The 21,980-nt window shown below is 43.4% G+C and overlaps 3 protein-coding genes across 8 annotated transcripts; 1 reads left to right on the top strand and 2 right to left on the bottom strand.

The window, feature by feature from the left end:
* Window positions 1–215: 215 nt before the first annotated feature.
* On the bottom strand, window positions 216–3,120 carry atp5po (ATP synthase peripheral stalk subunit OSCP). The gene is made up of 7 exons (XM_003970398.3): window positions 3,010–3,120; window positions 2,697–2,747; window positions 2,498–2,608; window positions 2,208–2,337; window positions 727–839; window positions 546–632; window positions 216–437 (listed from the first exon to the last, which is right to left on the bottom strand). Exons 1-7 carry the CDS (start codon window positions 3,034–3,036, stop codon window positions 327–329), a joined length of 630 nt encoding a protein of 209 aa, XP_003970447.1. The 5' UTR covers window positions 3,037–3,120; the 3' UTR covers window positions 216–326.
* A 1,256-nt stretch (window positions 3,121–4,376) lies between these two features.
* On the top strand, window positions 4,377–9,636 carry sfxn1 (sideroflexin 1). 6 transcript variants are annotated; one of them, XR_003890822.1, is made up of 13 exons: window positions 4,638–5,017; window positions 5,273–5,351; window positions 5,905–6,074; window positions 6,144–6,314; window positions 6,420–6,518; window positions 6,594–6,669; window positions 6,931–7,016; window positions 7,365–7,492; window positions 7,578–7,627; window positions 7,783–7,832; window positions 8,085–8,132; window positions 8,211–8,381; window positions 8,513–9,636. XR_003890822.1 is itself a non-coding variant. In XM_029847364.1 (12 exons), exons 1-12 carry the CDS (start codon window positions 4,947–4,949, stop codon window positions 8,305–8,307), a joined length of 1,125 nt encoding a protein of 374 aa, XP_029703224.1. In that variant the 5' UTR covers window positions 4,641–4,946; the 3' UTR covers window positions 8,308–9,636. The 6 variants fall into 6 exon arrangements, 5 of the variants coding, with proteins under 5 accessions (XP_029703225.1, XP_011609020.1, XP_029703224.1 ...); XM_029847364.1 differs by having other exon boundaries at window positions 4,641–5,017; window positions 8,211–9,636; XM_029847365.1 differs by lacking the exons at window positions 4,638–5,017; window positions 5,273–5,351 and adding an exon at window positions 4,377–4,476 and having other exon boundaries at window positions 5,909–6,074; window positions 8,211–9,636.
* Window positions 9,637–9,935: 299 nt separating this feature from the next.
* atp7a (ATPase copper transporting alpha) lies at window positions 9,936–21,687 on the bottom strand. Its single transcript, XM_011610713.2, has 23 exons — window positions 21,403–21,687; window positions 20,723–20,853; window positions 19,436–19,937; window positions 17,870–18,646; window positions 17,460–17,669; window positions 17,200–17,363; window positions 16,926–17,087; window positions 16,760–16,836; window positions 15,605–15,827; window positions 15,257–15,490; window positions 15,076–15,167; window positions 14,878–15,005; window positions 14,084–14,238; window positions 13,875–14,009; window positions 13,555–13,749; window positions 13,254–13,436; window positions 12,938–13,151; window positions 12,662–12,805; window positions 12,393–12,535; window positions 12,053–12,256; window positions 11,614–11,731; window positions 11,426–11,528; window positions 9,936–11,334 (listed from the first exon to the last, which is right to left on the bottom strand). The coding sequence occupies exons 2-23, from the start codon at window positions 20,840–20,842 to the stop codon at window positions 11,061–11,063; spliced, it is 4,557 nt and encodes a 1,518-aa protein (XP_011609015.2). The 5' UTR covers window positions 20,843–20,853; window positions 21,403–21,687; the 3' UTR covers window positions 9,936–11,060.
* Window positions 21,688–21,980: the final 293 nt, after the last annotated feature.

Below are 21,980 nucleotides of genomic sequence, written 5' to 3' on the forward strand. Positions count from 1 at the left end.
TGAATATAAATTTAAATCATTTCCTTCTTTATATTGATATAACAAGCAACCACTTGTGTCCTGCTTTCTTTCTGTTTGGTGAATTTTTACTGATCTGTGTGCAGGTCTGCCACCCTGAGGACAGACCTGCAAAATGAATGTGTACAGGTAAAACAACCATTAAGACCATTGATGCTGCAAGGGAAATGTGTTTTAGTGACCACAATCAGAATGTATTCGTGTAGATTTTGTCATTTTTATTAACATCCATATGAACTGAAACACAGATGGTGGATTTAAGGAGCAACACAGATTTATTAGGATGTCTCAATCCAAGTCCACGGGACTTAAGTTTCCTTGATGAGCTTGGACAGCTTCTGAATCTTTGTCTTGGTAGACATGTCGACATATTTGTCTCCGATACTGACAACCATGCCTCCGAGGATTGAAGGATCCGTCTGTGATAAGAACGTTTAAAATGACTCAAAATGACATCTTAGCCAATATAACACAATCACAATAGATTTATAATAAGTTAACAGGAGATTTGAGGTCACAGGCTCTACCTTTGTCTCCAGCTTGATGGTTTCACCCTTCTGAAGAAAACCATTGAGGGCTACTTTCAGCTCAGCAAGATTGGCTGCATCCAGAGGCTGAAAAGGACAAGCACTCACTATGATGAAACTGCTTTAAACTATGCATTAAAAGCCTGTCCCACTAAAATGCACGCATGTGTACATGGTCTACCTGAGCAGTAGTGACGGAGCAGATGACCTCGCCGCGGTGTGCGCTCATCATCTTACTATACGCAGAGATAACATCACCAGTTAAAGGGAGGCGGCCGTTGTCAGCCAAAACGTCTGCAAAAACAAAAACATTTTGAAATAGGTCTAAATCAACTTTGCCTGCATTTAGACAGCCTTCAGCGGAGAAATCTTTAACACACATTTTATGAATTCATTTATGTGCCATTATCCCCCCATGGATAGAACTCTTTTGTTCTTTCCGTAAGATGGTAACAACCATTTGCCCTGATGTCTTGATAAATGCTGATATTGTTTGTCGAAGAAGATACTTTTTTTTTGTCTCTACTGAGACTCAGAAAGAACTGTGTCTGTTTTGGTCCACTCATGCCACACCACCTTAGACTAACGTGCCTCTCTTACAGCAACAAGCCATTTCCATAACAAATTTGTAAAAATTTCATCTCATCTGCAGAAATAGTTTACATAGTGTTGCACTGGAACAGAGAGAATGCAACCGGCATCATTCTACCAATAAAGTGGCCTGGACAGTAAGTAAGTAAAAGTTAATCAGCAAATAAAAAGCTACAGTTCTTCCAAGTCAAGACCAAAATCTCCTCACTGAACCCAAAACAAAACCAAACAAGCAGTTAATAGTTGGCATGTCTGTTGCATGATTTAATAGATTTGTTTAAAATCACTAAATGTGCTGCAACATGTTTTTTTAATTATTTAAAACACTTCCTAGTGTTGTAGGAGTGCCGTGCATGTAAAGTTCAACCAAGCCGTATTCCTCCCCATGACCTCTAAAGGTCCCCCAGAGGTCACGACCCCCAAACTAAAATAAATGTATCATAAAATATTTTGGTTACATCACTCTTTAATATACAAGACAACTATACTGTGAAAAAATAAATCTGTTCTGGATTTAAAAAAAACTACCACCGTATTTCTACATTTAAAAAAACATGACATGAAATTTAAATATTTAAAAGACTTAAAAGAATTAATGTTAGAGGCAAAGATGGTTACTCAGTGAGCTGCTGCACACAATATTCACAACAGCTGACAGTTGTTGCAGCTGTCAAACTGAGGCTTTTCTGTCAAAATGTTAAAGCAACCTTTGACCTGAATGTCATGCTCACCCTGGATTTGAAAAATGAAGACAACTTTCCTTTATACCATTTTTTTCTTCTTCCAGGGATGCACTGTATACCTTGCATACCATGTAAAAGTATCATAAAGATATGACCCTGGCAACATTCCCCATTGAGGATACAATACTGGTGTACCAAAAAATAGGCAGTTCTCTCTAGGATCTATAGACTTAAATGCATAGGCTCAGTTCAATTTCTGTTTTGCAACAGGTGTTAATCTACTATGTTTGCCATAGCTGAATCTTTATGTAGTGAGAAAAAGCTCATAAACATAAGCAGGCATCAAGAATAAGGTCACTATGGGGTCACGTGGTGTGAAATCACTTACTGATGAGGTTGATAATCATTGGAGAGAGTTTAGCCTTTGTTAGAGCGTCAGTGAACGTCTTTTGCTTGATGTTGCGCTTGACATGAGGATTCATCACAATACTGGACACTTTGGGGTCTTTGATCAGGGTCTAAAAAACAAAATGGTAGAAGGCATAAGGCAAATGAATATTTTCAAGTGGGATCTAGTAAAAATATACAGCATAGTGCCTAAAGAATTTATAAGATCGAGGTGATGCAAAGCCTTGTTATCATCTATGCATAACTATCCAAGACCTATTACCAACTTACAGTAACTTTTCCCAACTCCTGCTCCACTTGGTCCAGTTTGTTCTGCTTACTGGCAGCTGAGAACAAAGCAGTGGCATAGCGACCCTCCACTCCATAAACCTGGATTGGGGGCTAAAGGACACATTAATCCCAGATAGGTTAATCGCATCTATGGCACTGCGTGGAGAAAAGGCTAGCGGTCAATCTTGACGTTATTTACCTTAATCAGCTTGGCAGCTGGTCTGACCACAGACGTGCTTAGCTGGCGGACCTGTAACGCAAAATGCATAAACTTAACAACGGAAATCCATTACTGAACCAATCACCTTCTTATTTCTAAGTATAACTAGCGTGAATGCTAACTCGTTAGCAGTCATTCAAGAGCAACACCTCGTGTGAATTGGGCGGACACACTCCGTTACTTCCTGCTCCCACCAAAAAATATATTACTTTGTGTGCATTCTGTGCTATAAAGAAAAGATATAAACAATTTCAAAGTAATGGATAAATATCAAAATCATTGAATGTCTTACCTGCTGTCCTAGCATGTACGCTGCCATTTTCTCCTACAGCTGTCCAGGGTGGAACGAACGACTGCGCATGTGCGTTTGAGCGGATGTTGTGTGGTTGTGGGAAATGTAGTCCCAGTATCGGATCTGAACAAAGGCGAGAGAAAACAGCAACAGCAGGGGGCGGTAAAGAGTCTCAGAACTGTCCGTACGTCTCTGACAAACACTGGCTAATGGTCAGAGGACACAAAGTGATGACTGCAAACATCTGTCAGCCACACAGGTCAAATTCCTTAGTTATAAGTTTTATTTTTGCAGAAGGAATGGCGAGCTGTCAGATAATTAGGTACAATGTGATACTGGTCTTTGAATTGAAGACTTGGTTCCATCAGTGCACATGGTGTGTGTTTAGTTGCTGCAACTGTTGAAAATGGGTAATGTAGATGGAAATGTTTTGTAATTTTTACTCACACCAACGTTACTCCAGTTTAGTACGATAAAACAAACAATACACCAAAAAATGAATATTGAGTCCGGTACATATTAATCTTCTGTATGTCACCCAAAATTCTATTGCAGGCAACTCATTACTCCTAAATTTAGGTGGTAAATTCAAAGGCAAATGTTAAAAGTTTTAGATGCTGGAGGTGAGATGTGTGGTGGTGTGACTCCATTAAGCTGTTTCCATAATCTCTTTACATAATAAAATAGTGTGCTGTATAATCTTTATCTACAGGGACGTGTTAATAGTTTTAGCTTTCTTCCTACCCTCATGAAAGGGTTGGCCCTTTGATTGTCACAATGGGCAAACAAATAGGTTAATTCAGGTTGCTGATCTACAAGGAATTAGAAGGCAATTAAAACCCTCTGTCAAGCTTGTTGAATGATTGTATTAATTTGAATATTTTTCCACGTATAATATAATTGTGGAATTTATAATTAGCTTAATACAGACATGGAAACAATACCTACAAAACTGTGACCTCTAGTCACCACTAGAGGAATACCGGTAGACACCCATATAAGAGCCGGGGGCCCCTTATTGAATCAACGTTAAGATGGGTATTTATTTAACTGAAGGTAGGACTCTCTTGTGTGTGGAAACGTTTTATCAGGTATTAATTAATCATTTACTGCTTTTGAATTTCGTAAATCAAGTTTCGTAGATAATAACCGGATGTTGCCTGTATTCACTGGTAAAAACAAAATAAAAGCGTAACAATAAATGAAAGGCCATTGATGAGCCCCTAAAAATGAACCCATCCAAAACATAGGATAATACAAGGGTAAATGTCGTGGAAACCCGCTTTGCTAAAGTATAACTTTAAATATACTCGGTATCGAGCGCAGCCTGGACGGAGGACTTTTATTTTGTGCGTACGCTTCCGGTCACACAGCGGCGCGTCTCCTGTTCGCTCTTGACGCTGCTGCCTGTGTAAAATTAGCTACCTGAATCCTTTCAGAGACACGTCCAGCGGAACCCAGAACGCGGCAAGTAACCATCATTTTCTAAAACCGATAAACGAAGATGTCGAAGGACGAAGGTGCTGCGAGGACTTTGTGTCTGAGTTGATGCAAATTGTATTTTGAGACGTTTTGGCGCGTTTGAAGGGAGTCAGCTGGATGTGTGGATGTGGCAGGCGGATACTAGTTGAATCGGGGACGCACAGCTGGACAATTATCGGCCTGGGCAGGTGTTTCTAATTAGCTGCTCAAAAATGAGGATTTCCGGAGGTTTTTATGTCATCGGAGGCGAATCGGTGCCGCTGGTCGGATGCAGGAACACCCACTGTCAGTCCAGATTTGGCTGGTCTGCGTCGGGTTGAACAATTAACCGTCTCCGACGACATGTTTACACGGCGACTGCTGACAAAATTAGCATTTTTAGGAGGCCAGTGGGGTATCTGCGCAGCCCCTAATGTGATCTTTAGTGACAATTCCACATCTTTGCTTGCAAAAGGATGGGATTTGCAGCTGATGTGTTCGCGCAGGCCGCCTTTGATTGGCTGGTTGGTTCGGGCCAGAAGCAGTGGTGGGTTTAAAAATCATAGGCTGTGCAAAGTTCAGCCTCCTGATACGGTATTTATGTCACTATCAATGCTGTTGGCAGGGATAACGCGCCGGGATAGGGTTTAATGTAAAACACGGGGGAAGATGGCGCTGTGTTGTCATCTCGTGAGGAACCCGTGTTTGATTTAATCCAGTTAAAAGTGACTGTGTGTGTGTGTGTGTGTGTGTGTTCGCGCAGTGGCGGCTGAGCAGCAGCCATCTCTCTTTTCACTTTCAGGTGGAGTTGCATCATGCAGAGGCAGATCCTGGCCTTGACTTGCACTTTGGTGCCTCTCCTCTGGAGCAAGCTGTCGGGGGTGGGAGAGCAGATTAGGCCGGCCTGGAGCGAGCACATTCTTGCTTTTCCTTTCTGTCCAGGCCAGTTTTGTCTGGTTTGGGGTTATAAAACCATAGAAGTGGAATTGGATTGAAACCTGTCATGGCAGCAGAATGTGTGACTCCCTCCACATTTAGTTTCATTTTATTCATTTTCTCTGCACTGTAGATACTCAAGGTTGTGTCATTAGAGCTGCTTTTTAAACACTGATTTGGGGGGTTGGTGTGCCGGTCCTCGGGCGTTGCAATTTAGCGCCTCACAACCCTTCTGATGGGTCAGTTGTCACCATAGCAACATGATGCTGAATAAGCAGGAGGGCAAAGCAGAAAGGGGCTTTATTTTCACGGGTCCCCCTTCACTGACTTGTCTGCATAATATGGTGAGAACTGAAGGGCTGCTTTTTCCTCTGGACAAGGCCCTAAATATTACACTGGTTGTCCCTTAGATGACAACAATCTGTTTGGCTTTAAGTCATCCACAATTAATTTAATTTGTTCTGAGAAATGACCGACGTGTTTGGAATGTTTCCCCAGATAGCAATGGCAGCAGAATTATCCACTTCCATAAACATCAAGGAGCCCCGGTGGGACCAGAGCACGTTCATGGGCCGGGCTAAACACTTCTTCACTGTCACGGACCCCAGGAACATCCTCCTCACCAACGATCAACTGGCCCACGCGCACAAAGTCATCAGTGACTACAAGTATGGTGGACAGGGACGGCTGCTTGTGTTGGCGGGTTTGCATTAAACATTGCGTTTGCCGTCTTCCAGACAAGGAATAGTGTCTCCCGGACTGACGGAGGATGATCTGTGGAAAGCAAAATACATTTTCGACTCTGCTTTCCATCCCGACACTGGCGAGAAGATGATCCTGATTGGCCGCATGTCCGCGCAGGTTCCAATGAACATGACGATCACTGGGTGCATGATGACCTTTTACAAGTGAGCACTTCCTGATTTAACTAGCTTAAAAAAAAAACAACTGCTGAAATCTACAGCCACAAAATTCCCGTTCTGCACTCTGCTTTATGATCCGTTTGTCTGTAGAACAACTCCAGCTGTGTTGTTCTGGCAGTGGATCAATCAGTCTTTCAACGCAATAGTCAACTACACCAACCGAAGCGGAGACGCTCCCATCACAGTCAAGTGAGTCCAGCCACTGACGCAACATTCGGTCCCACGCTGCCGGTGTCTAATGGGGCCGTGTGTCTTTGTCTGCAGTCAGCTTGGCACAGCTTATGTGTCCGCCACCACTGGGGCGGTGGCCACCGCCCTCGGGCTGAACGCACTGACAAAGGTATCCACTCATCTAACCTGCTCCCCAAATGTAGCAGCCTCAGCCATACGGGCGTGTGCACACGCAGCAATGGCCTCTTTGTCAAGGGAGGGGAGGTGTGTGTTGTTAACGGGGTCGTGCTCTCCTGTCAGCATTTTGTCCACTGGTATTTTTCGTGTAGCTTTATTACAGATCCAACATCTCCCCGATCAGCTCAGGCGTCCACCGCAGCCTCGTCTTATTTATTTCAGCCTTCCTCTTTTGTGTCTTCTCTAAACTCAGCACATCTCACCCCTGATTGGACGATTTGTTCCATTCGCTGCCGTAGCTGCTGCTAACTGCATCAACATCCCACTGATGAGACAGAGGTAACGAGCACAAACGCTCACTACAGGAGCACTGATGTGGTATCAGATCAAACTTGATGTTTCCTTTTACCTCAGTTAAAGAAGGATGTTGAATCAATGAGGCTTTAGGCTTCAGCATGAGTAGCAGATTAGTTAATCCCTGGATTCGGCAGCGTCAGGTGCACGTTTGTCATTTTTTTCCACTTATTTTTGAAGATGTGCAGACAAGTTTCACCTGTGTGAGTTTGCAGAATTGTGACTCAAAATGGGTTTGATGCAACTGCTTTGTTGTTAGTGAGTTCATTTAAAGAGAAACGCTCCTGCACGTGCATTGAGGATAAATTAGTGTCTTCCTCCCCTTGTTTTCAGAGAACTCAAGCATGGAATTCCTATAACGGATGAGAACGACAACAGGTTAGGAGAGTCGTCAAAAGCGGCGCAGCAGGCCATTTCTCAGGTTGTGGTCTCCAGAATCCTCATGGCTGCTCCAGGAATGGGTACAGATGTCATGTTGTGGTGCCGCTGATGTTATTCTCACAGGTTTAATGATAATAACCTCTGATATTTAATGTGTCCTTGCAGCAATTCCACCATTTTTAATGAATCATCTGGAGAAGAAGGCCTTTTTGAAGGTAGGGCTACAGCAGTCAGCGGAGGGAAAACCCCCACAGGTTCAAGTGAGGTGGTGGGAAATGAGGCGCTCAAAGCAGAGAGGGCATGAAGCATCGCACGACAGGAATTTAGCGCTTTTGTTTTCCTCATATGTGTTTCTGTCTGGTCTTTTCAGAAGTTTCCATGGATGAGTGCACCTATTCAAGTCAGCCTGGTGGGATTCTGGTGAGTAGTCAGTGATTGGCCAACCTAACGGGGCACTATTGATACTTCTACTGTAATTCTGAGGACATAATGTTAATCCCAGAATAATCACACGTACGCACGTGCTCCTAGAGAGAATTCACATTACCTGTGAGCTGCTTTTGTTTTTGTTCTGCAACAAGAACTGGAATTTTAACTAATTTAGCTGGTTAATCACTGCCTGTGTTATGAAAATTGCTGTAGTAAAAGTGTGTGTGTGTGTGTGATTTCCAGCCTGGTGTTTGCAACACCACTTTGCTGCGCATTGTTCCCTCAGAAGAGGTGAGTAAAGCATTCTCGGTCCAAGGTGAGATGTCAGTAAGGCTGTTCATGTCGCACCGCGTGGGTCTTCTGTTCCAGCTCCATGTCAGTTAGCGGCTTAGAACCGGAACTCCAGGAGAAAATCCGGGCCAACCACCCGGGAGTGGAGAGGGTCTACTTCAACAAAGGGCTATGAGTGCAGCCCAAACACTGCCCTCGCCTCCCTGCCAACCAGCTCTCCTTCAACCTCATTTAATGTGCCAAAGTTAGGTTTGTCTCCTCGTTTCTTCAACCAGCTTTTGCCATCGTGATTGTTCTTATTGTGACTGCTAGCAAAGGTTTACTCTGACTGAGAGGTGAAAATCTGTCTAAAATCTAAGTGGACTTTACTTTCTGTGCAGTAACTTCAGATGGTGGCTTGTCGATCACCAATCACCACCAAAAATCAGACTCGGATTCTTCATATACCTCTGCAGTTCATTTGCCAAATCTTTAATTTCAGCCTCCCACTCCTGACGGTACTATAGTAATGTGGTAAACATTTAAACTCCAAAATGAGCTACACTCAGTAACGGACATCTTGCCATTAATCAGAAAAACTCCAGGTATTTACCCTTTAAAATGTGATGCCGTCATGGCAACAACTAACGGGCCAACACGGTGCTACTTGATGTCTTAATGACCAGTGTGTTTTTATTCTGATTGCCAAACATGCATGACTTACTCATCCAAGCAGAGGGGAGGTTAACTTGGAACATCTCTATCTCGCTGTGACGCCACTCTGGAGAGCCGTGGTGAGACTTTAGGCTTGTAGATTCAGTCTTATATAAACCTGGTGTTCTACCAGCTGTGGTTGATTCCACTAAAAGATGCATCTGTTTTTCCATGCTGAATTCCTTTTTGTGGACACCATTCATTTTAACGTTATTTAAAAAGACTCTGACCTCAGAAGACTTTTCAGTAAAGCTGTGGATGGGTTTAGTTCTTTTAACTTTGCGAGCAGTGACATCGTAGTCGTCCGGTGAACATGATGTATATGGTTGGTGTAAAAGTGTTATGACCATATCAGATTACGTACAGTATATCCAAAAAAAAGCTGATTTTTCTTTCCGTGAATTTCAAGTTTAGGTTTTAATTTTTTTGCACAGTAAACATTTTTGTGATTATTTGGCCAAATCATGGGGAATGTTTACTTTTTAAATGCAGAAGAGGCTTGTGAACACTGATTTCACTGCATTGTTTTATGTTGTGTAATTCCAGTAAGATGTTAAATGTTTGATAAACTACTAGCAAATTGCTACAATTATGTAAGATGGTTGGTATTTTACTAATTTGCGGTGGAGTTGGTCCCTTAAAGGTTCAAATTTTTTTGTAATGCTCAACTGAATGTAGCATCTGATTCCATTTATTTTATTTATTTTTTAAAAAGCACAATACCCCAGCATTTTTAATAAACTAAGAATTTCACTTTAAAACACCAATCTCTCTCCCCATTTTAGGCTGCATTTGTTAGTGCATGTATGGGAAAAAAAAAGTATAATTGTTTTGGACTGAAAATGATTTAAATTTAAGCCCTCTAAGTTTTTTACCAAATCAACCATCATTCAGCCAGAGCAATAAACTCAGCAGGAATAGAAGTGCACCGTTTCCATTATTCACATGAATTAAAAAATATTAAAATAGTAGTCTTATTTTGCAAGTATACTGGGTTTATGATGTTTAGACTCATGGATGAAATAAATTTCTTTTTTGAAACCTGGTGCCTGCGCGTCATGTTTCAGTGGCGCTCCGCGGCGCCCTCCTGCGGTCAAAAGTGGAAAAAGCAGACGATACAAAAGCACTTTATTCAAAGGCACCAAAGGGAACACCTGACGGCTTCACAAACACAATCTTAAATCATTTTATAAGTCTAGTTTCAGTAACTGACTTCAATTTACAATAAGTGTGATGATAATTTAGAGAGTAACAAAACTGGTCAGCTCCTGGACTTGACACCTGTGTTCACCTTAGTCAGCATATTTTGGTGTTTCAACCTAAAAGTGAAACTTAACAGCTTGATCATTGAAGGAGAACCTGAAGACACTTCTTATCAAGAGAGATGACAGACGTCTTTAGGATTAGACGGTGAGTCCTGCCCCAGCGGCTCGAGTGCTCTGTAGGGCTCCCACGTAACAGCTTCGGTTTATATTTAACACCCAGATAAGTTCACTGATCAGCATAAACCTTCAGGTTAAAGACCTCCTTGTTCAAATGTCATGTTTCAAGTCCATGTCAATTTCTGAGTTGTGCCATCTTTGGAATGTGTTGGACTTTGTCAGTTGGCACTTACAACTCCCACATTAACCTCTCACTCCTCTACAGTTCATACAGAACAAATTACCCAGCAAAGTCTTCATATTTTTCCTTTACCTCACCTGGTAATTACACATTTTAGAGAGAAATCAATATTTGGATTTAAAACTTCATTGTTCACAATCAAAAGATAAATAAAGGCAATATAAATATTCTGGAACACAAGTATAAACCAGTGCTTTCTTCTCAGAAAAACTAGTTAAAATATATTTTTACAGATTGCACTGTGACGGCAACGCGCTATAACTTTGGATAGGTCGATTAAATTAAGGTTATACAGGCAAACCACAACACTCATCTGCTTTAAGGCTCATACAGAGAAAGGTCACAAGATCGGTCGGGTGGTCAGAGTACACCTGACACCAGTCACTTCAAACGCATGAGTATGAGCTGACGTGCACGTGATCAGCTGCCTCAGCTAAACCAAAAGGGCGTGCAAGCGTTCTTCAGCCGCGATGCCCTGAGGCACCCGCAGCACAGCAGATGAATGAGCCATTCAGTGGATTATCTATGACACCAAGCATGGCACAACCTTCAATAAATGCACTCCTCTCTTCGGAGTAGGCGCCCTCGCTGGCCCACACGTGCGTCTTCCGTTCAGCAGAGCTCCTCCTCACACAGAGGCTCCACCACCAGCAGAGAGTGTTTGTCAGGCTCGCTGAGCGCCAAGCTGTTCAGCGAGTGCCTGTCGGAGCGCAGGGAGTTGATGGAGGCACGGCTGTAGTTGACGATGCGGTCCAGAAGGCTGAGTTTGGGGGACGGGCGGCGCACGTCGCCCATGCCGATGTGGACGCTGATTTCCGACAGGCTCTTCTGCCGCCTGATGTGACCCAGTTTGGCCTCCAACTTCTCGGCGGTGGGCTTTGTGTAACTGCACGTGCACAAACAGCAGAGAGCCATTTGAACATTGAAAGTTTTAAGTGCAAGGAAAGGGCTCCACAATTCCATAAATAAATCATTACCATTTGAGTAGAAGGGAGGACAAAACCACAGAGACGGACGACATCGCCATGGCAGCAGAACCCATCCAAGGCTGCAACACCAGGCCCACAGGAAGGAAAACCCCTGCAGACAAAGTATTGTTTTAATTAATCATCTGTGGGTTTATAGGGATAGATGGTTGTAAATGGACCGTCTCTCATACACCCACCGGCAGCGATGGGAATGCCAACCAGGTTGTAGATGAGAGCAAACACAAAGTTGATTCTGATCCTCTTCACCGTCTTTTTAGAGAGATCGATGCTTCCAACCACATCCAAGAGGTCATTCTGTAGAAGAAATGATGACAGATTTATGGAAAAGGTTAATATAGCAAATGTGATTATGTGAAATGACAGTCCCAAACGGTCTTCAGGACAATTATGAACAAAGTAAGAAGTGCTACAAAATCTATTAATTACCCACGATAACAAACCTGATGTGTTGTAATAAAAACACTTACACAGAACATTAATTTCTTACAACTATACAAACACTGCTTTCGTTAGATTGGTAAAACATACAATGAAATAACCTCCCATACTGTATAACGCACCAAAAAACCATTTTACTGGAAACAAGAATTCAGGTGTGTATAAATGTGCTTTTACCCTGATCAACACCACATCTGCAGCCTCAATGGCCACATCTGTCCCAGTTCCTATGGCGATGCCCACGTCAGCCATGGCTAGAGCAGGCGAGTCGTTGACGCCGTCACCAACCATGGCTACCCTCTTCCCTGCCTGCTGCAGCTGCTCCACCTTGGCGACCTTATGGGAGGGCAGAACCTCAGCAAACACCGTCCTGATTCCAACCTGTGGGAGTCACCCGCAATCAACCGCTTCGAAACGACACGCTCAAAAACAAATATATTTGAAGCCTGTTTGACAAGTAGTTGTTTCTAATCTCCAGCTCTATGTTAAACTAGTTTGCTCTCCAAAGCGCCCGTACCTGAGCTGCGATGGCGCGCGCCGTCTTACAGTTGTCTCCGGTCATCAGCACCACTTCCAGTCCCATGTTGACCAGAGTGCGGACGGCCAGCTCAGCCTCTGGCTTCACCTTGTCAGAGATGGCGATCATTGCGCAGAGAACATCTGCGGAAAGATTCAGATTACTGAAAATAAAATAAACCTCTTTGACGCCTCTCTTGGGTTTGCAAACCGAGCAACACAGAAGGTCTATGTGACTATATTTCAAACCCACAGAACAGTGCTACTCACTATCTACAGCTACCAAAACAGCAGTGCACCCTCTGCGCTCGTGATTGGCCATGGCCTCCTCTACATCAGGTCTGATCTGTAGGCAGTTCCTCTTCATCCACTCTCTGTTGCCAATCAGGACCCCATAGGAGGTGGTTTTGACCGCTGTTTGCACAGTAAAAGAGCACACAAGAAAGGATTCAACCCAGCAACATCACTAGTTCATTAAAAGTGGCACATGTAGTTTATTTGATTTTCTAGCAGCACTAGAATTCAAATATACACTTTTGCATTTACCTTGTGGCTGCGGGTCCATGATCAGAGGATGGGAGCTGCTCACTATGCGGGTGTCGCTGATCTGGACGAGGACGCTGTTGCGCTGATTGTTATCCTCGCCGTCGCTGTCTGCTTCTTTCAGCAGCGTCTCTGTGTTGCTGACCTGACATCGAATCCCACAGCCTGGCACAGCCTGGAAGTCTGTGCACGCTCCAAGAGACTCTACGCCAAGTTCCTGCACGGGGACGGGTTTTTCAACGTGTTGAAAATAGCTTAAAGACAATACACAAGGAGAAGTTCCTGGTGGCCTGGCTGATCTGTCGTCACAGAAGACTACCTGTTTGCAGTATTTGGTGATAGCTGCCCCGAGGGGGTGCTCGCTGTTGTTCTCAGCCGTGCCCACGATGGCAAGAAGTCGAGAACGAGGCATCTTGTTGCCCTCAACAACAATCTTGACTTGGACAACTTCTGGAGAGCCATACGTGATTGTTCCAGTCTTATCAAACACCACCGACTGAATCTGGGGGAGACACGACTCAAATGAAACTCTAATTAAAATCAGTCTGCATTTAAATGGAAGCATCGACTTCATAATTCCTAAATTGTTACGCAACACACCAACTGTATCATCAGCGTACCTTGTGTGCCATCTCAAGAGGTTCTCCTCCCTTTATCAGAATGCCATTTTGTGCTCCAACCCCTGTGCCAACCATAACAGCTGTCGGGGTTGCTAAGCCAAGAGAACAAGGGCAGGCGATGCATAACACTGTAATGGAGGCTTGGAAGGCAAAGCGAATTACCGCCTCAGCTCTGGAGATGCTTTTATCATAACCCTGCAAGAAAAAATAAGGCTTGTAGAACTGAAAATAAAACCCCTCTAAACAAAGTTTTATAAAACTATTAAAGGATCATTGATGGTCTTTTAGTAAATAAGTTTAACTGTCTGAACGATACTCACAGGGAAGTACTCCTCCACTAGAGAAAAGTTTAAAAAGCCAATGAAGATCCAAGCGATTAATGTGAGGACAGATATTACAACAATGAAGGGGACAAAGTAGCCGCTGATCTTGTCTGCGTACTGCTGGATGGGAGCCTGAAAGGGAAATGTCAACACTTTGAAGCCTTGTGCGATTACGATCAAAATGGAGTTCGGACGAGACGATTCACCTTTGATGTCTGAGCCTCCTCCACGAGTTTGACGATCTGAGACAGCGTGGTGTCCAGGCCCACGTGTGTGGCGCTGATGAGCAGAGAGCCGTTCTGGTTGATGGAGCCTGCGATCACAGAACTCCCCGGCTTCTTGGTCACTGGCATGGCCTCGCCTGCAACAGCAAAGGAAGAACGTTTAAGACCAACAACCAACGTAACAAAAGAATCGTGCTACAAATGACATCAGGCTCAGACCACAACATTCGTCTTTTATTGTTGTTTTTTTTATTTAAGATGTAAATGCTTAATTCTTGAACTTAAAATATACTGGTTACTGGCATCTAAGCCTCAGTATTGATAATGAGGAACATTTGCATGTGAGAAAATGTGCTTATTCAGCCGTGTTATGTGAACATGACAACCACGGCAGCTCATTAAAAATCATCACCGAGGAGGTGGCGACACTCTCACACCACCAACACAGATTGACACCGTGTGGTTTTATTCATGAGAAAATCCTGCCATAAAAGACTCGTCCTACACGGATCTTGTCACGTTTCAGGCAACATTTCAGCCGTTTCTGCTTCTTCTTCTTCTTCTTGCAGGCAAATTAATTCTATTCTGTGTAACTCTAATTAAACTGCTGATTAAAAGGTTCTCTAAAAAAAAATGCGGAAACAATTTGGCATGCACTCGTAATCGCACTTTGTATGGAAAGTTATCTCTAAAGCATCTGTTTATGACGTCCAATTGCAGGTGACAGCAATAGTAAATATGGAGCACTTAAACACGGGAAAGATTGGGCGACTCGCCTGTGATGAGAGATTCATCGGCCATGGAGTGACCCTCGATGACTCTCCCATCTACTGGAAACTTCCCACCAGGAACCACTTTGATGACGTCTCCTCTCTGCACCAGGTCAACATCCACCTGCTCCTCACTGCAGCAGACAGACGTTAAACACCACAAACGTAGCGAGTTTAGACTGAACCAGCACAGTGGAGCAGTACCTGAGGATAGAATTGCCACTGCCCAGAGTCACCACTGTGGCCTCAGTAGCTTGTAGAGACATCAGCTTGGACAGAGCTTCAGATGTTTTACTCTGTGTTGAAGCAGAATCACATGCCGTCATCTCACTGATCTTGAACTTGAACAGCAAAAACTTTAATAATGATGAGTAAAGAGGCAAACCTTGGCTATTTGTTCCAGCCAGCGTCCCAAGGATATGAAGACAAAGAGCATTGGTGGTGTGTCAAAGAAGGTGATGGGGTTTACTGTCGCCTTTTCCGCCATGGCAACAATGAGGACAACGAAGGAGTAGGTGAAGGCTATGGAGGTAGCCAGAACTATCAGTACATCCATGTTGGCTGATCGATGCTTGACTGATTTGTAGGCTTGTCTGTAGAATTTCAACCCACCGCCAAACTGAACAAGAAATAATTCAGACTTTGGGTTAAATAGATGCATATATTTATTACACCTGTGCATTGTGTTGGCATCACATTTGCGATCAATTGCAGCACAATCGCTTTGATTTACCTGCACGGGAATGCAAAAGATGAAGGAAAGGAGGTTCATGAGGGACAGACCTGGAGCCACCTGCCGCTCCAGGAACATGGTAGAGTGGTAATGGTTGCGCTCCTCAGCTGTGACATTGTGCTGATGGGCCGCACTCATCTGGTAGTCCATGATGATCATGTACATCATCATGCCCATCACAGGCACACAGGACACTAAGCTCACCAAGAAGGAAAACCTCCACCTTAGAGACGACATGGATACGGCATTAAAAATGACATTTCAAATCACATTTATCAAGTGGTGATGCGCAAATACTACACATACAGCTATACATGTTATATATAATGCTGCTGGAACTTGTGTTGGTACTTGGTTAGTAAATTAAGTAACACAATAAAAAAGGATCTCAAGCATCTATGATTTATTTTCTTAATTAATGCAGACTTCTGCTTGAGCTTACTGACAATAACAGCTAACTTTTGTGTTCCTTATGGCTGATAACATGTTCTGTGGAGAGACCATGACAACCGTCTACCCCCGTAGGAGGAAAAAACAACTAGTTGAGACATGTGACACATAGCAATTGATAAAACTGTGTCGATTTTCACCTCGAAGCAAAGAGCCTGAAAGAGACAAATATTTAACTTGGACCCTATGTTGGTAAAGTTACCGTAAACAGTGACACAGCTGAAGAACCCCGTGGCACAAGAGTGAAAAGTATCTTATTTGTTTTGCTCTGAACTCAGATCTATCGCCTACAAGATTGTTTTTCATTTCCACTGTTCAGTTATGTTTTTGGGAAGGCGTTGGGGCCTAAATTTACAAGCCTGAAAAGGCCAACCCTAAGACATAAGCACCACCTTTCCAGGCTCAGATCATGGTGTGGTTCTAGTCACAGTGATAAACCACCATTATTTGCTACTCCCAAGGGTTTTCAGGTTGTATGAATCCTATCCATCTCCCTATATATGTTCCAAAGAATTTCCTGGATATTTCTAAAGAAAAAAAAAAGGCAGAAGCAACTCTAATAATGTTACGTTGGGGAGTTCCCATTCATGCACACTTGAACTAAAGCTGCTTTAATAGAAAAACTAATGATCACAGGAATTCAAAGTATTGTAGCAGCTGGTGACAGACAGACCGAACAAACGCACATGGCAGCCTGCTACTCACTGCTTGATCTCTTTGCTGTGGTCAAGGTGATTGGCCGTACGATCTTTCTTCACCAAACTCACTTCAAACCCCAAATTCTACAAATAATGCAAATACGAATCAGATCTCGTGCTCTTAAATCAGACAATTCATATAGAAAAGCATGGGAAATACACAATACACGTACCTCAATCAGCTTGATGACGTCTCGAGGCCCAATAATTTCCATGTCATATTTCACATGTGCTTTGTTGGTTGCCAAAGCAACAGAGGCATATATAATCCCCTTTTGTTTCATGAGGTTAGATTCAATTTTGTGAACGCATGAGGCACACGTCATTCCCCTGACCTGGAAAAAACAGACAGTGTGACGTGAATAACTGCAAACAAAGTTTGTGATATTGTAGTAATCAGCTTCGTGTAGCTTGTCCTATTAATGTCAGATATAAATAGAAACTCACCACAAGTTCCAGGTTTCCATCTGAGCCTTCATAGTTCTCCATTACAGAAGCAGTGAAGCCCAATTCCTTCACACATTCTGCTATCTTCAGTGGGTCAATGATCTCAGGGTTGTAACGCACCTCTGCCTTGCTGGCCATAAGCGCCACCAGAACCGAGTAGATACCTGGAAGACAATTACATTTTTCCTTTACGTCCTGCTACGATACAAATACAACTTGAAAAGAGCCTTCAGTTTGTCATTATATCATTATAAAGTGACCTCTCTCATTTTTGAGGTTGCGCTCTATGTTTGCCACACAGGAAGCGCAGGTCATCCCTCCGATTTGGATGTAGCATTTCAAGTGTCTGTCTCCAGCGTTCTCCCGGGGGGGGTCTTTGTGGAAACTACTGTTCAGCTCATCCTTCATAGGTGCTACGCTCAAAGATTTTGAGCGTTTGCAAACGGGTTCAGGAAGCAGAGAATTCGTTACTATGAAAAGAAAATTAGAATGTCATATAATTAGCAGTTAGCAGGTGTGTCTTGATAATAGCTTATTATAAATAATAGGTTCAAGTTATTTTTCCAACAGTCTAAGCAGGCAACCACACAAGAGTACAGCACATTTATGGACGACATTTACAGCACTGTAAATGTCAAAGCTAATGCAGCGATCTCCAAAATCTTCTCACCAGGCAAGAAGGCATCAAAACCCATGTCCTCGATGGCTTCCCTCAACTCCTCTGGTGTTGTCAGAAGAGGATCATATTCAAAGACGCCGCTGTGATCAGTCAGAGACACCTGCGCTGACATCACCCCCTTCTTTTGGGGGATCATCCCCTCAATGGACTGCACACACGAGTTGCATGTCATGCCCTCGATGTGAATAGTAATTACAGACATGAGAGGCTGAGTAAAATAAGGCTCTGAGGAAACCGGCGTGGCTATATTAGATCCAGCAGGCCGAGGCAACAAGAGGTCAGGACCAGGCGATGCAGATGCAGATCTGAGAGGGGCAGGGGAGTCCCAGGGTTGAGTCCTGAAGTTTCCTGGAGGCAGGGCTTCAATTGCTTGCTGCAGCTGAGTCACTGTAATCTTCAGAGGTTCGTAGCAGATCGAGGCTCTCTCGGTTTCCAGAGAGACCTCCACCGAGGTCACACCAGGCAGCTTTGAGATATTGTCTTGGATATTGACCACACATGAACGACAATGCATTCCTTTAACCCTGAGCACAATAGGTGTGGCGTCTATGAAGATTTCTGTCTCCTCAGATGTATCTGATGGTGAAGAAATGGTTTGTTTTTCAGAGTCAACAAAGCGTTGGATTTCACTAGAAGATAACTGCAGAGGACGAGGCTTGGACTTGACAAACGCCTTGAAGCCAGCCACGGCAATCTGGTCAGTGATGGTCTGGACAGTGATGAGGTGGGGCAGGTACACGACCGTAGCTTCCTGAGCCTCCAGAACAACTGCGGAGAACGAAAGCATGACGACATTAACTAGGAATACAGCCTGGGACTCACAGCAGTGGGAGGGTTCTTCTGGTTGTGTGATTGACAGCATTTCTAGGTATTAAAATATTAAAAACAACCCCGAGTGGACAAACAGAAAGCTGAGTCTCAGTCTGAACAGAGGCTCGACTTGAAAAGGATTGCACAGGATGTTTGCTGCACGCCGCGCCTCTCCTTCTTCCTGTCTCACTCAACAGTGTTTATCCAATAAAAATAAATGAAGTAAAACCCCTCAGTGCACAATAAGACACAATGCTAACAAAGAAATCGACTTCCGAAAGGGTCAACCTGGACTTTTGTTTCAAATTGAAACTTCTGAAAGCATTCTATGGACATAATAAGCTTGTTCTTGAAGCCAAATGACGTGAATCAGCAGATTGACTTATCTAAAATATAACGGATGAGACTCAGAACATTCGTTAACTAAATGCAAGGTCCTGATGAACTGTGACCTCAACTTGAACTTTGAGTTTAAGTCTGAGTTTGGTGAAAATCCTGTCTTTTCAGATATCCTGTTCACGAGACATGAGGTGTGGGAAAAGTGACCTCTGACCTCAAATCATAAACTTCTTCTCACGATTCCTTTAGCCACGTTGATAAGCCAGACGGTCAGTAGTCAGTTACAGAATTCCAGTGCACAGTGAACATTAACAGCACTTTGGTATGATGTATAGCCTCTCTGTAACATCATCACTATAACCTTGGAAAGTCATACGTGACTGATTGTAAAACAGTTAAGTTCATCACCTTTGATCTTTTCAATCCCAGTCAGTTTTCCTATCTTCCCTTCAATAGTGGTGGTACAGGAATGACAGGTCATTCCTTCAATGCACAGCTTCAGCAGCGACGCCCCGGCCCCCGCTGCATGACTTGGAGACAAGGTTGGAGCTTTCTGTTTGGGGCTCCTGGGAGCCTGGCTCTCCAGGAACAAGCTGGCCACCACCTCGCTCAGCTGCAGCAAGGATGTGAGTGAAGGAACAAAGGTGACGCTGAGGCCCATCCTTGCTGGGTTTTCTCTGACATCCAGCACTCCGTGAATCTGGGCTAGTTTCTTTAAAGCTTCCTGTTGGGCTGCTGGTTCTAGGTTTGATGTTGGGATCACCTGGGTGTCCACAGGCACGGCTGTGGCTGTAGTCGTCTCCAACAGAGGTGAGTCAAAGCCCATGTCTTCAATGGCCTCTGACAGAGACTCTGGACTCTGCTGACTGTGGTCAAATATGATGGCAGCGTTCTTGTGAACTAAAGACACCTAATGGATAAAGGTTACAAGTCAGTAAATAGGTGAGAACCTATAAAAATCAACGTGAAAGCCCAGTCTCAATGAGTATAGCTTATAGCATGTTCCCACATATTTATCCTTCTTCCTCTTAAGCAAGAAGGAATCATGTGATACAATGAAATGATCACATGACTGAGGCACAAGGTGAAATGAAACTGGGTGTAGTGGAAATGGGTGTGCTATGGATTAACGATGTCTGGCTCCGTCTGGGGGAAGCAAGGAATAAGAAAGTAATTATAGCCATATCTGTTTCTCCAAGCTCATGTGTAAACAACATGATGATGATGCTTAAACATGCTCAGACAACGAGAGTTTAAATGACTCAGGAACAAAACTGTTTTGCTGCATCCAAAAGCTACATATTGACTTGCTGTCACTATCTGGCAAAGGGCAGACCTCTGTCTTGAACATACAATTACATTATTTTCTCATTTAAACTCAGCCTGGGGGCCAAACAAACAATAAAGCCAAATAGCAGATCAGAGTTATTCCCATTTACCCTTTTTCCATGGTAACCTTGATGCAATGGGATTGTTAATAGGTTTAGCTAGCCCTGAGGTAGTGGGACATTGGCATTAATCAGGAAAAATGGTCCACAAAACGCTAAAGCTTTTACCCTTACCCTTTGTCAGGCGAATATTTCTGATCATGTTTAACTGAATGAATTCCGACTAAACTTCAAAATGTACTCATTTTAAGCATTGGAGCTTCAGCGGTGAAATGATAGTAAATGTTCTACAAATAATAGCGTATACCTTAATGTCTATTACTCCCACAAAGGAGCCGATTCGCTGCTCGATGGACTGGACACAGGAGTTACAAGTCATACCCTCCACTCCGAGGGTAACCAAGCACAGACTGCCTTTGTCTGTCATGACTGCTTTGCCTAAAATGAAAGGACAGGAGAGTATTATGGTATAGGCAAAAACCTAAAGAATGACAGAGTAGAAAAACTGAGAATTCCTCTCAAAATGAAGGCCAACAAAAGCAGACAAGTAGTATCAGGTTTGTTCTCATTGTGTCAAAAAAAGCATGAAAAGATTAGCAAACATGTACAAGAAGGTGGGTGAACAGTTCACATACGAACAGTTAAGAGTTAACGATTTAAACAGTTAAATGTATACTAGCAGAGCCTTTTAAATTCCAAGAGCACTTTATTACTGTCTCTCTCAGAACTGGTTTGCTTATAAATAGATTTGAGGAACTCGGAACAGGCCATTGCACTTATTTTCTTTGGTGCAATGACAAGAAACGCTTCTGCTAACTTTTATGTCGCGGCTGTTACAGCAGTCAATAAAGAACTAGCAAAAAGTAAATAAATAGCTTAGATCGAACTTAAATGAAACCTGTTGCATTTTACAAAAAAACAACTTTCAACTATATCAGAGCCGTGGCATCTGCAGCACTGTAACCATAAAAATAACCAAAAACCTACCTTTTCCAACCTTTCTCGATGAGAATTCCTGTAACTAGCTAGTTAGCCACAAGCTACTGACGTAGGCTGTCATGGGGCTGGGAATATACGGCGTAGCTAGCAAGCTAGCTGGCTTCTTCTCTTCGCCCGGCGTTACCAGCAAGACAACACGCTCGCCGGGGCATCCTGCTGGCTGAAAGGCTTGAGGTGGAAGTTGTCGAGGCGACTCTTCGCTCCCTCCTATACGGAGACTCTTCCTATTGGAAACGTTCTTGTCCTTCTCATGTCGACGTGACGTCAGTGACAGCGCTGTCGGCTTACTACGTCACTGCCGAGGGGCGGGGCCAAAAGGACGCCTCGCAGTTCAAACAGATAAATGGCTTGTTGTTGTTTACAGCAGCTGCATTTCTGTCGCCCTTGACCAGATGAGTACGAGTTCACACATCAAGCATCATGAACATGAAGCATTAGCAAATAATAAGAAACGTTAAGTAAGAAACAATATAACAAGAATAAAGAATATAACAAGGTAAAAGCAAATAAGAGATAATTTTATTATAATGGTTCTAATAAATCAGCATAATACTTGACAAAAATGT

Source organism: Takifugu rubripes, chromosome 14, assembly GCF_901000725.2.
Source record: "Takifugu rubripes chromosome 14, fTakRub1.2, whole genome shotgun sequence".
Taxonomy (NCBI): domain Eukaryota; kingdom Metazoa; phylum Chordata; class Actinopteri; order Tetraodontiformes; family Tetraodontidae; genus Takifugu; species Takifugu rubripes.